We start from the raw sequence: 14,972 nt of genomic DNA on the forward strand, positions 1-14,972 counted from the left end.
CGCAAAGTCGAATAACATAAGATATACCCCCGCCACAGCAAACCTGCAGACTAAGGGAATTTCCACTTGCCTGATTTGATTTTCACTTAAATGGATATATTAAAAAAAAAACACGAAAACAAACGATAAGACTATGACTTCACATTGATACCAGATAACTTGGTAAACAGGTCATCCCTAAGGAATTATGTGATAGATTAAAACTCAATTACAAGTCCTAACACGACATGGGCATATGTACGGATTTAATTAAAACATGTCAGCTTGTTTTCTGAATTGAAACATAACCACTTAAAATTAACTTATGTAAATTTTTAAACTTTGTAACGCAAAAAAAAAACTGTAAAACACCACATCAGTAGTTACATTTAATCCGATTATAATAACTCGACATAATGTTACTTTTATTTAAATTAGATTTTTGAAGACGTCTTTTTAGTTTGACTAACACATACGAAGGGTTCGTATTCATGCGGAAAATTACTCAGGATATTTATATCTTTACTAGCTTCAATGCATTAAAAATAAATATTTTATAGTATTTTCGTCTTGTAAATTTGATTCACCCTAAAGGTGCTTCTTCGGGCAATATTACATAAAAAAGTTTGAGACTCATCAAATTTCTTATACTTCCATAGCTTGCATAGTGTTTGGGACTTGAGACATGTAGATGGGATGAGAGTATGTTATGGAATTGCGGGATGAAGAAGGCGTCAGTTCGTCCCATGTCCCAGCAAAGATGATCCGGATGCCTGACTTTATGTCATTATTGACCCAAGTTTACAATCTGTACGTATGAGTTCAGCATGGTAAAAAATTGTATGCAGTTTATAACTGTTTGGAAATTCAAATAACTAAACTAAGAAGTTAACTAAATTAATGTGGTTAAACATTAGAAGAATGCATGGTAGAAGTTCAGGATCAGTTTTGTTTTTGTTTTAAATTATTTGATTATTGAAATATAATTAAAAATTTTAACGTGAGTGAAAAATCGAGTTCCGCATCGTAGATTTCTATGACCAGTTTTAATTTTAAATTATGCCAATATCAAACCAAATTTACCCATATTAAACGTTTGATTTTTGCATGAAGAGTGTTAACCTATGTGTTAATTAAATATTATTCGTTACATCTAAAAAGCTATATGTTTTTATCTGTTTGGCAGACGTTATATTGAAAATAATGGTGTCATGTGTCTTTAAATAACAATTTTGTAGTATGTAATTTGGATTTATTGACGTGATTGTTAAGTATTTTGAATGAACGCGTCAGTTTTTCAAGTATAAAATTCGACTTAATGTAAAAATATACATTCAATTATCTTCGGAGGGGTTTTCCTTTTGTTTAGGATTTTAATTTTAAAATTTGTCTAAGCCTTTTGGTCAAAATTGTACGTGACGTTTTGACTTTTTTGTAGATATCCTACATCGTAAGTTCCAAACTAAAATTCCGCGGTACGCTTTGTTGAAAGCTTTTTCCCAAAGAAGATGTTAAACTTATGTCCAACACTCATTTAACACAGGTATATTCTGGTCGGGTAAATGGGTTCTAATCCCAAGAATTAGCAATTATAATGTGATAAAACAGTGATCCAGTGGTGGAAAGCCCATCCACCCAACAACTAGGTAAGATAGGTTTTTATAGGAAGAAAACGATATCTGTTTTGGTTTACTCTCTCCAATCATGACGTAATATATTTTTAATTAGGCATCCTAAACCCCCCATTACAAGCACACATAACATATATCATATTACAGAATGTTTATAACAGGTAGAAATCAGGCCCAACTTTGTAAATGGACTGACTGTTCTATAGCCCAGATTAGGGGCGTCAAATTTCCAAAAAATGTCTTTACAGTATTATTTCGAAATTTCCGTTAATAGAATCATTTTCTCTACGTATAAAAAATCATATTGTTTTCTAGAAATAGAATTTTAAAGTATATGAACATATTTTTTACAGAGTAGGAAAATAGCCTAAGACGACATTTTTTCCACGGAAACACTAAGCCACGTAACTACAGTTAGGCCTACGTTTTGGACTTTGGATGTTGGCCAAGTAAATTATAAATCAGACTTTTTTTCACCAAAACAAAAATGGTTTAGAAATATGTTTATGAACAATTTACATAGAATGCGCTAAATCAATTATTCCCCGGGTGAAATGTGTCCCGAGACCAATGAAATGCGCGTTTTACATGGGAAATGCAAAGAGGAAGAGGACTCTGAAGATGAAGCGCTTCTCAAGAAAAAATCTTCACCGTGGTAAGTAAATCTTCGCACAGATCTGTTAAATTACATAGACCTTGACTTATATGTCAATAAAATATAGGAAATTATTTCAACTCACAATGGCAATTTTTTAAACATTCCAAACATTTTAAGAGACCATCTAATCAAAAATTAGAAGAATATTTTTTATAAATTTAATATATAGTATGGATATTTAAATGATCATTGCTTATTTTTGAGAAATGTTCAAATCTTATTGAAACCTCCAGGTAAACATCTAATAAAATATTCCTAAAGCTTGGCCTACCATACAAAACTGTAGCAAACTTTGACCAAGTTTTACAAGTGTATTTAAATGAACACATGTGTTGGTGTTCGGACTATTAACCTACCAAAGCTTGAATCCTAAAATTATTTCAATTCCCCAACTTTAAAAAGAAATCACCATTTTAGCAACGCTAACAAATCGTGAACCTTTTATGCAAGACAGATCCATAGATCTGATATATTCCCATCTTTTCATCTTACAAAGGTTGGTTCTGCAACACAAATTTGTAGCAAAATTTAACCAAGAAGATGTAATGCAAAACGTTAGTTGGTGTGGGGACCATTCACATAGTCAAGCTCGGCCCCCTACCCACTATTCTCTCGTCCAAGTCTGTGCTATTTGCGACTCAATTGTCCCTTCCATCTATAAATTCTCACCTCTTGCTAGTGACGTGTTTGTATTTGTAACTGTCATAACAGCTGGGATGGAGTTACAAATTGTTGTTCTGGACTCAAATATTAATAGCCTATTGTTAAATACATGCAAATCCAGATGTTAATTGTTGAAATGGTTTTCCACACTTTCCAACATTGTTGTAAATTTACTTCATTCTATATTATTGCATTATATCCTGGACATTTTGAGAGTTTACTTACAATTTTATTTTAAGGAAACTTAATTACCGAGGTACTGCTGTTTAATCTAAATATCGTAATAAGATTAATACATTGATGGCAGGCAGGACTTTTGGTAGATTGATTTTAATTATTTTAAAATAAATTGTCAATTCCGTTTTATTTGATTTCATTTGTTGTTTTTGTACAAATCGTATGGTTACTAAAAGTGTCCTGGTAATTGGTCATTAATTTTTTTTATCAAGATCACTTTTTGAAGAAATTGTAATTGCTTTAGAGATATTATTAAAACTAGTTTTTTTTTCTGATACTATAGAATTTGCCCAATTATTGTTGTCACTAAACATGAATGTATTTTTATACAGGCTATACGGGTACAAGGACTAATATAACATGCATACAAACTGAAATAAAATAATTTCAGGAATCCGACATCTTTCCAAAATACGTTATAAGCAAAACTAGATAGAAACAATTTTTCGAGTTGATTAACAAAGGTTAACATTTAGAAACATTTAGTTACCGTAACTTAAATAAGTTTGAAAAACTATAAGCGGATCTTTTGTGAGAAAACTATCCTCCTATTTTGGAGGATATTTTAAAAATGTACTGTAAGTTATTTTGGTTGACGAATCATAAAATATGTAGAAAAATATCTTTAGAAAAAATAGTTTTAGACAATCGTTTTTCTCCTGACCCAATTCGGTTGTCATTTCGCCTTGGAGCTCGTTCCAAAGAGTCACTTCATACTTGAAACATCAACACAAAATATATAATAATGTTTTGGTTATCAAACAAAAACTACAAAAAATTTTGAAAATATTTATGTGAGTCATTTACATCGGCTTAAATTTAGAGTTTTAAGGAAGCTGAAGTTTGAAACTGATCGTAATGGCTTGTTAGAATGTGATGGATCTGCCAAAACAATCATCGATAAGTGTTTATTTGACATCCGACTCCCCAAGATTCCTGGCATGTTGGCAAAACGCTAAATTACCCTTCCGTCAAATCTCACCTCTTTTAACCTATGTCCGATTTCGTTTACCTTAACAGATTGTGTTTGTCATTCACACCATTTGACAACTTCTTGCTTTTTTCTATTTGAACTTTGCTCTTGTGACAATTTATTTTGGCTTGTGGAATGGTTGTAAAATAAAGTATGGGTATAATTTATGTATTTATTTATTTTTAGGAGTGGGTGTAGAGTAACGAATTGCATTATACCAATGGTATTTCGTTACAGCACGATTCGGTGTTTATATACGGAAATAATGCTTTGGCACAGTTTTTCAAAATCTCAAAGACAAATCTTGTGTTAAAATCTCACAGCACCGAAAGAGTTTTAGCAAATCATATAGCACGAAAATAATTAGGATTCTTGTAGGGTTTATTGTATTCTATGCTGTAGGATTCGGGATTGTAGGACCATGCCTTATAAAATGTTAAGCATTTTGCAATATTAAAACTATATCCTTCTGACAAACTGCCATGTAAATATTCTTGGTTGGATGGAATCGTGACCAAATTGTGCCATGGTAGGTAACCGTTTCTATTATTGAAGTTGAACTTAGTGCATATATATATTATACATGTAAGAAGTAGTATTTTTAAATGGATTCGTCTATTGTGTCACCGCTTACCATCTTGTGTGTCAACAGTATAGGTGTAAATTATGATCATGTGTTATTAGACCGATTTTTATACTTGAACATATTTTTAAACACAAAGAATTAATTGTTTTCTTATTTTATATGAAAAAAGTGTTTAGTGTGTTAAGCCTAAATTTGAACTTGATTCAACTTTTATATCTAGTCAATGACTTTATTTGATCACTTGTATTCATTTAAATGTTTATTAGTGATTTGCATTATTCTAGTTTAGTCCTAATCTCCCTGGAACCATATTAACCATCGTCTCATTAGTTGTATAATTGAATGTGCACATAGATCCAATTTTCTAACGTCTACCGTGCCAACCTGTATTCATCTTCATCAGGGTCTATTCTGGACCTCGTGGTCGACCAATGAGAGAAACCATCTCTCAGCGATTTGCGGAAATTACAATAATTACTCGGTCTTTGGCCAAGTCTACGTGTGAGGAGATCAAAGTGTTAGAACGAACTCTAACTTGTTAAGTAACGTAGTGGAATAGACTGACGGGAGTAGAGCAGTTAGACTTTGAGCGATGAGAGGAAATAAGGTTATGACGTTTCGGCCACATCATCATTCCTTCTTTAGGTTCAAGTAAAATAAAATGGAACTAGCTCATAGTATGCTTAATACGATAAGGGTTTCCTCTGTTACTTTTTCCCCGTCCTACTTAACATATTTTTAAAATTAAAGTGTCATTTTAAAGCTTATAATCTTGCGGAGGGACGAATGTTAACTAAAAAGGTAATTTCCATTAGGGTTTCTCTCCCCTTAGAGTTTAATTTATTTTTAAAGTTCGCTTTCAAAGATCCAGTGATGCTGAACAACTTTCTTAATAAAGCTTTAAATGTGAAATTAAATTTAAATCAAATCAAATAATTTATTTAGTCAGAATTGTATCAAAACAAGTTGCATTAGCTAAAGTCATATTAGTTTCAAAACATGCCTTACATAGGTCTACAAATATATACAGGAATTCACACAATGGCTTACATTATACTATAAATGATATCAGAGACTTATAAATCAATATTTACAATCACATTCTTAGAGCTGATATGAGTTAGGAATTCCTGGACGCTGTAAGAGGTAAAACTTATCAAAAGAGATTTTAATGGTTTTTTTTAATTTGGAAAGGTTTGGTTCTAGCTTAAGGGAAAGTGGAAGGGAATTGAAAAGTTTGAACTGCTGATCTTTCACTTGAATTCCAGTCAGAATGTAAAAAGGTCTACATTGTAAAATATAGTAAACCAAATTTTCTTTAAACATGTTCTCTCCCTTTGCAAACGCAAAGCACGAGTATAACTGCAATAATAATTTTATACTTACACTCCAACCCAACACGAAGGACGGGTACTCTGCTAGTAGTTTTATAAATAGACTACTCTTATTTGGTAACTGTAACCTGATTGAGGTGAGTAATTCACTCGTTATGGCGTAAATATTAAAGAACGAATTTAATGCATTATAAGTTAGTTGTTAATTCACCTATTATAACTGTGACAAAGAAACATAATTTTTAAGTAAATAAAAAGGGTAGTGCATTATTTTATTAGTTTTGCCTCGGAAGCTAATTCCAACACAGTTCACACACGAGTATTTAGTGTTGGTTTAAAAATATCTGTTAATGAAAAGTACACAATATATTAATCCAATCAATATCCTTATAGTGAAAACTTATTTTAAAGAAATTCTACACCATAGTTCATTATACTACTTTCATACTACGGGATATGTCGCTAAATAGTTTAAAAAAATGGTATCAATGATTATTTTTATTAAGTACTCTAACGCTTTAGTAAAAAAAATAAACACTTTAAAAGTGTGTGCTCCCCCAAAATATTAAGACCAGGTAGTTATGTAAGGTCCTGGTAAAACATGAAAACTGAAATAGTAGTTTTCGCTAGTAAATTCAAACTATAATATTTTAAAATATAAAATAACCAGGAAAGTTAAAACGTCTAATATTTGAATAAGTCTAATATACGAAGAAAATACCGGATTACAAAATAAACCACACACGTTTTACTAATGGTTGACGATTCATAAAATATATTAAATTAAATAATGCCCATGGTCTATACGCAATTTCTACATAAGAATCGCGTGCATAAAGTGTGCTCATTATTGAATACATATTGAATATAATGCATCACGTTTCTAAGAAAACCTTTACAATGTTTTGCTATTTAAAGAGGTTTATTTTTTAGCTGAGCAAGAAAACTTGTTGACATTCTGAACACAATATCGTCTAACGAAGACCTTTGTTTTGAGTAAGAATCGTTAAACATGGTTTTAAAAATAGGTCACTTTTTGTTAGAAATCACAATTAAAACGTGCCACTTAATACAACCGTTTCACAAAACTAATAATAAATTGAGATCAAAGACAACATGAAATTGTATCAATGCGATTGTTTCTAAGGCTTGTTAAATAATATGTTTATTAGCTTTGTTATTACTCTTTGAAAATTGTGTTCAGTTTTGTTATACTTGTGTAAATGTAATTAATCTACATAGTTTACCGTATTGTTTTATTTAAATGAGAACTAATATTTCACATGTTTGCTCTAACTTTTTAATTTGACAAAAAAGAGTGTAGTTTTGTTATTTATGTTTTTGTGCTAGACATTAATTTAGTATAAATACAATTTGTTCTATAAATATATTCATAAAAAAAGTTTTAAATTCCGTAAGCTAATATTTGGCTTACAAGGGCGTATTAAAATCAAACTAACCATATTGATGTTTACTATTATAAAATATAAACACTTTGACTGGATAGAAGTATAAATACTATGTTCATGTAACGCTGTTGCCAGTTTTATAATAAAAATATAAGTAGTTGGATTAAGCAACGAGCAGAGTGCACTGGTGACAGTTACCGATTTCTGTAAAATACGCAAATTTTTTGACACCACACAACTGAAAGGAAAACTTATATTTAACTATAACACATTTTATGTCATATCCAGCTAATATTATATAACAAATTAATGGATAAAACTGGATTTTGACAGTGGCGTATTCGAGTAGCTCGATCGACTATTTGAACAACACATTGGCTTACTAATCTATTAAGATGTCATGTCTACTTCAGTTTTAAAGGTGATAATCAAACATAAACTGATAAAATTTCAAATGTGAAACTATTATTTATAACGGTTCCTAAAAAGTAACAGTTGTAACCGTGATTTCAGGTACCGACAGACCAGGTTCAGCTCCAGGAGGGTCCGTAGACGAGTGGTGTTCAAACATGGCGACTGTAACGTGGTTCAGGGGAAGGTGGCGAAACGAAGAAGAAGGTATCTACAGGTACTTCTACTATAGCTTATGATCCCAAAGTAACGGTTGTAACTAGTAACAGTTGTATGTATTAGCAGTTGTAAAACGGCTATAATTACGAGGTAAAGACGATTATATCTACAAGTATTTATACTACAGCTTATGGCCAAAGTAACGGTTGTAACTAGCAATAATATTTTCACGCAATAAAAGTTAAAGTGTGTAAGCTTAAATAGCTAATACGAATGAATAATTTACAAGTACTACTGCTATAGCTTCCAATAATAGTTGCAAGTAAAATACCCTAAAATGTTTAAGCTTGCGATGGGTACGGGTACGAATTTATTTAAAAGTACTTTTACCATAACAGATTTTTTACTAATATCCCTCTTGGAGTAGCAGTTGTAAACGCGTCTTAAGCTCTCAAAGCAAATACGTATTTATTTAAAAGTACACCTACTATAGCGTATGGATCCCAAATTAACGGTTGTAAACTACAGCAGCTGTTTATGGTACCACTTGCTAGCCTAGGTGGTCACTATTTAGGCGGTAACAAGTAAGGAGGAAGGTAACTTTGGGTACTTTAACGTTAATTTATTTCTTTAATTTGTATCATCAATCAAACGTTCAAACTATTATGAAAATATAACCTTCATTTCATAGCTTCTTATCTTATAGTGTTTTGTCAAAATTTGCCCTAATAGAATAGAACGTTTACTTTACAACAACGCACTTATGTGTTAATGAACAAAAAGCACCAAAACAAACTACGGATTTGGAGATATTATGATAAATCTTTGCAGTTTCCAAATTTTTCGTCATTGTTCTTCTTTGTCTCATATTTTGTGTCTCATATTATTAGTCGTCAACTATTACATAATTTGTATTTGCCGAAAAAATACACAGTCCTTCAATTATAATTATTCAAAATCTACGTGATCTTGAAACTGCAAAAGATCTATGATAACTTTGAAAATAATTCCTCTGTATTAACTTTATCAGCCAAGTTTAACATTGAAGTTCGATACAAAATGAGAGCTTAATATAGTCGGATTAATTCCGCAACAATTACGTCAGATACGAGGACTGAGCTGGGTCGTTGCTCTCAAATATATTGTCTTCAACTTGGCAGTGAAATATTTAGTTTTTTGTTTTACATAAAGAACTCTGAATGTAAGTTCATCCCTCCCAAAACTTTGGTTATTACTTAAGTAATTTGAGCGGAACTTGGAAAAAGTTCCGTAGACATCATGGGTGAAAGAAACTGTTTGCAGAAGTTAATCATGGGACAATATGTTATTATTAATTTGCTGAAACACTTTTAAAATAATGAGGAATTAAAAATAGTACTTCTTGCCCTTCTTTTGTTTATGGTCTTGATTTTTCATATGACTTTTTAAAGTTTTATTGAACGTGATTTAATTGATACAAAAGTCACCATTTTTATATTTTTCACTAAATTTGTTATTGAAAACTATTACCTGTCTATAACGAAGACTACATCCAAGCATTATAATTTGTTATTTAAAGCCAGTGAACACTTTATAATTGTTTTCTCTATAAAAATATAATGTTACTGCAATCATTGTAAGTTTTATTTTATTTTATAATAAAATACTCTACGCATGTTAGGTAAAGGAATCTCCTAACACCTACATTTCAAGGTATGTAAAGTATCTTACAATAATATATTGAAAAATACAAAAGTATATCACAAAAATGTTTTGCAGCTAATAGAAATTAACTGAGTTTTATAAAGATTACATTAAAATAATATACAGTCAAAATAAACTTTCAAAGGTCATACTAACCTACAAATACAATTACATATTTATAAATTATTTACTTGTTCTACAATTAACAAAAATATTACGAAATAACATATAGGTCATACAAACTATATACATATACACATATAATAATATAGCTAACAGGTTATAAGAATGAAAATACTGATTTGAGGTTTTGACTAAAATCAAATATGAAAAATCTCAAGGTCTAAGATGAGTTTTTTGTAAGCCAAGATGGATGTAAATTTACTCTCAATTCATTATAAACAGACTCTTAAATAAAATAAAATTTAATAACACTAATCAAGTTCATCTAAAACGTGAAAAAGTCTTCTCTCGAAAAATGTTTGTTACTCAATATAAAATCTCCATTTCCATAGTTCAAATTAGTGTTAAATGCGATTAATCTCTTGAATGTTGCAGATATTAAATGTTTCATAAGTATACAGAGTGAACACACTGTATGGAGATACAATATTGATCTGTATTGCCTGTATTGATCAGGGGCCCTATTTTTGAAATGGTTGACTGTTGAGTTGAGTGTCGAGTCATTCTATTTCAAATAGTTTCGTATTTTTGAAACGATCGACGGTGGACTTATACAACCAAAACTACCCAACACCTATCGAGCTGTTGAGTGGAGGTTGACTGCACTTTCTTCTTCCTCTCTTTCGGCAAAAAATTACTTTTTTTGAGTCGACGCCATATTGTTTTGTTATTGCTTTAATTTACTAATTGCGATTTAGAGGTTATATATTTGTTGTCAATGTCTTAGCACCCAATACTTTATGCGGTTGTTAATTTTATTTACTGTGTCAATACTAGACTTATTTAATCTATTTACTTTGTTATAAGACTATTTAATTTGTTTGAAATACACTAGGCATACTAATTGAACTTATTAAAAGATAATTATTGTCATTAGACCTATGATTTAAGGTATTAAAGATTGTGGTAGAGAGAAACAATATCATAGTTTGTTTCAATACCATTCACCTAATAAAGGGATCAAATTAATTTAAGTTACGATAAGCTTTCAGTGCAATGGCAAATAGCCATAAGCTTTAACCTAAATAAAAACACAATTGAAAATAACATGAAACAAAACGATGAAGAAAACTAAAATAAGGTGATGTGTTCTGAAATAGATACGAAGAAAGCAAATAATAATGTATTTAGGATATGCCTAAACTTATAATGAGCTACACCATAAAACAAACAAACATCCATAGTAAATTTTATTGTTAATACTTATAAGTTTATATAAGGTACTTTTGCAATCACTAAGATTAAGCAAGACATAACCTCAATCTCTCAAGAACGGAGTTGACAGTTTACCTCAGAATCTCGAAATATGGTAGATTGAGATTAGCTGATCCAGATTTTAGAGTAAGAAGAGGTAAAATCGAAGATCACAAAAACTCTGCATTGTGATTGGTTTAAAATGACGTCATCTGAATTTCGGGCGGTCGTATGCTCTACATTTCCAAAACGAGTCACTCAACTAGTGATTTCCAACTCACTTCCAAACTGTTGGATTTCAAAAATACCAAATCCTGTTGTTGGTTGAGTTGAGTGTTGACTGTAGAGTCAACTGTCAACCATTTCAAAAATAGGGCCCCTGGTGTCAATTAAATTTCCAGTTTTTATTTTCTTGAAGCTATACTAAATAATTTTATTTTAATATACAAATTTTAGTTAACTTTTAATAGGTACCTGTGTAGTTTTGGATACTTTCCCCCATTACTATAGAATATTGCACCAATGCCTTTGAAAATTGTACTTTATTGTAACAGCAAAGCGGGATTTTCCTGCTTCAAATTACATCAGGTAAATCCTCTGAGGGGCAGCAGCAAACATAATCAATATTGATGTTAGTGGGCGAATTGTATACACCCGAATTCCGAAAAACTTTCCTTGATGACCTTTTACTTGTTGTTTGCCCATTTTATACACCCACTATTTAACAGAACACTTCTTAAAAATAAAGAGGCAAATATTTAAATTATAATATTAGTATGCGTATGGATAGTATGGACCTTTTTAAGTTATTAATGAAGAAGCACAAACAAGATGATGGTTGCAACAAAAACTTTTAAACTGGAGCAAACAGGCCGAACTAATTTGTAACATCGTCCCCAACAAGTTCATTGACCCTTGTATGTCGTCTTCTGTTGTGGATTTTAACAATGGAGAGTAGGTATACAAAAAAATTTTTTAGGACTTAAAAATTATCATTAACTAGCTGTTGTACCCGTGCTTTGCAAAGGGAAGAGGAAACAAAATAGAAACATTTTAATCTTTATCTCTTGCATATAATAGTTACACATCCGCCAACGCTTTTAGAATCAAAATTCAACTTTTATGGCCTTAATAGAAACGTTTAAGTTATCACTTTTAAATCTGGTAAGTAGTGGATACCACCATTTTGGTTTTGATTAATCTTGTGTAGGCTGATATGAGAAAAACTGACCAAATCTTCTTTTTTACCAGATTTACCTTCGTCTCCCTTAGTTACACATCTTTTAATTTATTATTGACATTTTAAATTTCAATTTGAAGTTGCAAAAATACTAATTATTAAATTTAAATATCTTTATATTAAACTCTTCCTTATATTAAATCACAAATCCTTTCATCTTCAGTTATTTCACTCCAAATAAATCATTAGCAAAACTAAGTCAGCTGTTATAATAAACTTTAGAAATATTGCTGTGCCTTATCAAAGCAGTCTTTTGAAATATTAAAGAAACTATATCTAAAGGTACTATAAAAGATTTCAAACAAATAATTTAGCATTAAAGACAGCAGTCAAAACTAATATGATTATCAAAGCATCAAGGACTAAAAAATGTAATAGCAAATATATATGTTTCATTGCATCTCTGATTCTACTATACAAAAATATCAAAACAACTTAATATACAAACCAGTTCTTTTAATCAGTTCCATCATTCATTGCCTTTACATTTTCACACTTACCATTAAGAAAACATAGTAATAGATATTTCATTGATTTTAGAAACAAAAGAACACTGTGTGCTGCTTAGTTTTATGATATTTTCCTTGGTTTAATTTAATCAGTCGTGTGGCAAAACACAAATAATAAATGTATCAAATAAAGTAAATGTGAACTGAAAGCTATGTTAAGATAAAATAAGAATATTTCGTATTACCGGTACCATTTGATAATTAAATATAGTTACACATATACAACAGATTTTAGAAAAAAAAATCAACAAAAATCTAGTTATTGATGATATTCTTTAGTTTAATTTAAGCATAGGTTTAGCAAAACACAATAACTTAATTTACCTAAATAAACATATTATAAAAAACAATGTGATGTGCAAGTTATGTTAAGTTAATCTAACACATGTGAAGCAGTTAGAATTTATTTAAAGTAGCCTCCAAATTCATGACAACACATATACATCGTAATTTTCATACTGTTTCCATGAAAACATATCAATAACATTATTTTCACTTAAGATTATTAACTTAAGACGCTTTAAAAAATCCAAAGCAGAGCCGTAGTTGATACAGCAACGGTTATAAAATCTTTTTTTCTATAATCATTGACATAGTTTTAAAATAAATAATCCATGATAAAAGGTTAGATTAAAATAAACCTACCTCATATTTATGGAAAATATTATATTTAATTTCTTTGTATCAGCTGTCTGAAATTGTGAAATATGCAGTTTAGCAGTTCTTCTTGTTTAAATGTCAAAGCAAATGTAAACAAACATTGTTAGTGTTCTCATCACAGCCATGGAGACCAATCAATATTTACTATTAAAATGTTCACCTCAGAACTTTTAAAGCCAAAGGGGCAAAGCCTACGGTCAGTATCGAAATGTGAATAGTCCTATAATGGTCCTTGGTATGGTAGCTATATTTTTGTAAAATGTAAGCCCAGTTGGTTCAGTAGTTTTTGCACCTATTAGAAATACACATACAGACAGACACCATTAGATTTTTATATAATAGTATAGATTAGACACGTAAATGAAAACATCACAATTACTTCTATTGTTTAGATAGAGAAAAATTGGTTTTGATTTTGTGTTTGTGTTTTTTTGTTAAATTGTACACACAGTTTTGACCACATTGTACATATTTTAAATCTACATATTATCAATTACAATTTCATTTACATATTGCACGTGGATCTTGCATACGAGTACTGTTGTAAAACCTTGTATGTTGAGTGTGTCACCCGCCTTGATTAATTTGGTGTCAATTGAATGCTTCTTTTTTTACTGTGTGCATATAGCTATTTGGTTTTTTACAGAGGTTAAACCAAAAAGTATAACAGTCTAATTAGTATTTGGTGTGGTGAAAGTAAATTATATTATTATTAAGAAATGCATCTTGATTTTCAATTTTGTCAATTGAAAACTAGCGATTTTTTTTTCAAATCAAATATAAAATATTATACGATTGTTTAATATAGGCCTACTTTAATACTTTACTGTACTTCATACGGTTATTACTTTTTCATACAAATAACTTATTACCATATTATATTCTAGATTTAATATCCTCATAACGTTTTTCAAGAACATTTTCATCGCCACGGACTTTGTTCTTGCCAGTTCCCAAAATCATCAACATTCCCCATGTGACATCGTATTCAATTTACATTGCGTTTTCTTTTGCAATTATCTATAAATCTTTCTATTTTTCACTTCCAGGACATCTTCACCACCCTGGTTGACGCCCAATGGCGTTGGACCCTCCTCGTTTTCGCCTGCAGCTTCCTCCTATCATGGCTGGGGTTCGCCATAGTCTGGTGGACAATCGTGTTTCTCCACCGTGACGTCATAGGAGCCCCAGATGACCCGGGTGACCCGAGTGACCCCTACAACGTCAACACGACCACGCCGCTGGTGACGTCAGCCGTGCAGCACTGCGTCACGGGGGTACACAGCTTCACCAGCGCGTTCCTCTTCAGCGTGGAGACGCAGCATACGATAGGTGTGTGCATAGGCAAATGGAATAAAATATAGACTGACAACAGTGGTGTGGTTAGCGTTAGTTCTGGCGTCCACCGCTAGGAGTGCCGTGTTGTACGTAGCGCGTGCACCATAAGTAAATGCATTGACTAT

The 14,972-nt window shown here is 31.1% G+C and overlaps 1 protein-coding gene across 7 annotated transcripts in view; it reads left to right on the top strand.

The window, feature by feature from the left end:
• The window catches only part of LOC129001675 (G protein-activated inward rectifier potassium channel 3-like), a 97,646-nt gene that overhangs the window by 58,016 nt on the left and 24,658 nt on the right, over window positions 1–14,972 (top strand). For 2 of the 7 annotated variants that reach the window (XM_054429059.1, XM_054429060.1), the window contains exons 2-4: window positions 574–789; window positions 7,984–8,098; window positions 14,559–14,841. In XM_054429059.1, coding sequence (XP_054285034.1) covers window positions 689–789; window positions 7,984–8,098; window positions 14,559–14,841 — 499 coding nt within the window. In that variant the 5' untranslated portion in view covers window positions 574–688. Of the gene's footprint in view, window positions 1–573; window positions 790–2,133; window positions 2,266–7,983; window positions 8,099–14,558; window positions 14,842–14,972 lie in introns of those variants that run through there. The other 5 variants (XM_054429061.1, XM_054429062.1, XM_054429058.1 and 2 more) reach the window with 3 other exon arrangements.

This window comes from Macrosteles quadrilineatus, unplaced genomic scaffold (genome assembly GCF_028750875.1).
Source record: "Macrosteles quadrilineatus isolate MER2022 unplaced genomic scaffold, UCM_ALF_1.0 Scaffold_8__2_contigs__length_117827958, whole genome shotgun sequence".
Classification (NCBI taxonomy): domain Eukaryota; kingdom Metazoa; phylum Arthropoda; class Insecta; order Hemiptera; family Cicadellidae; genus Macrosteles; species Macrosteles quadrilineatus.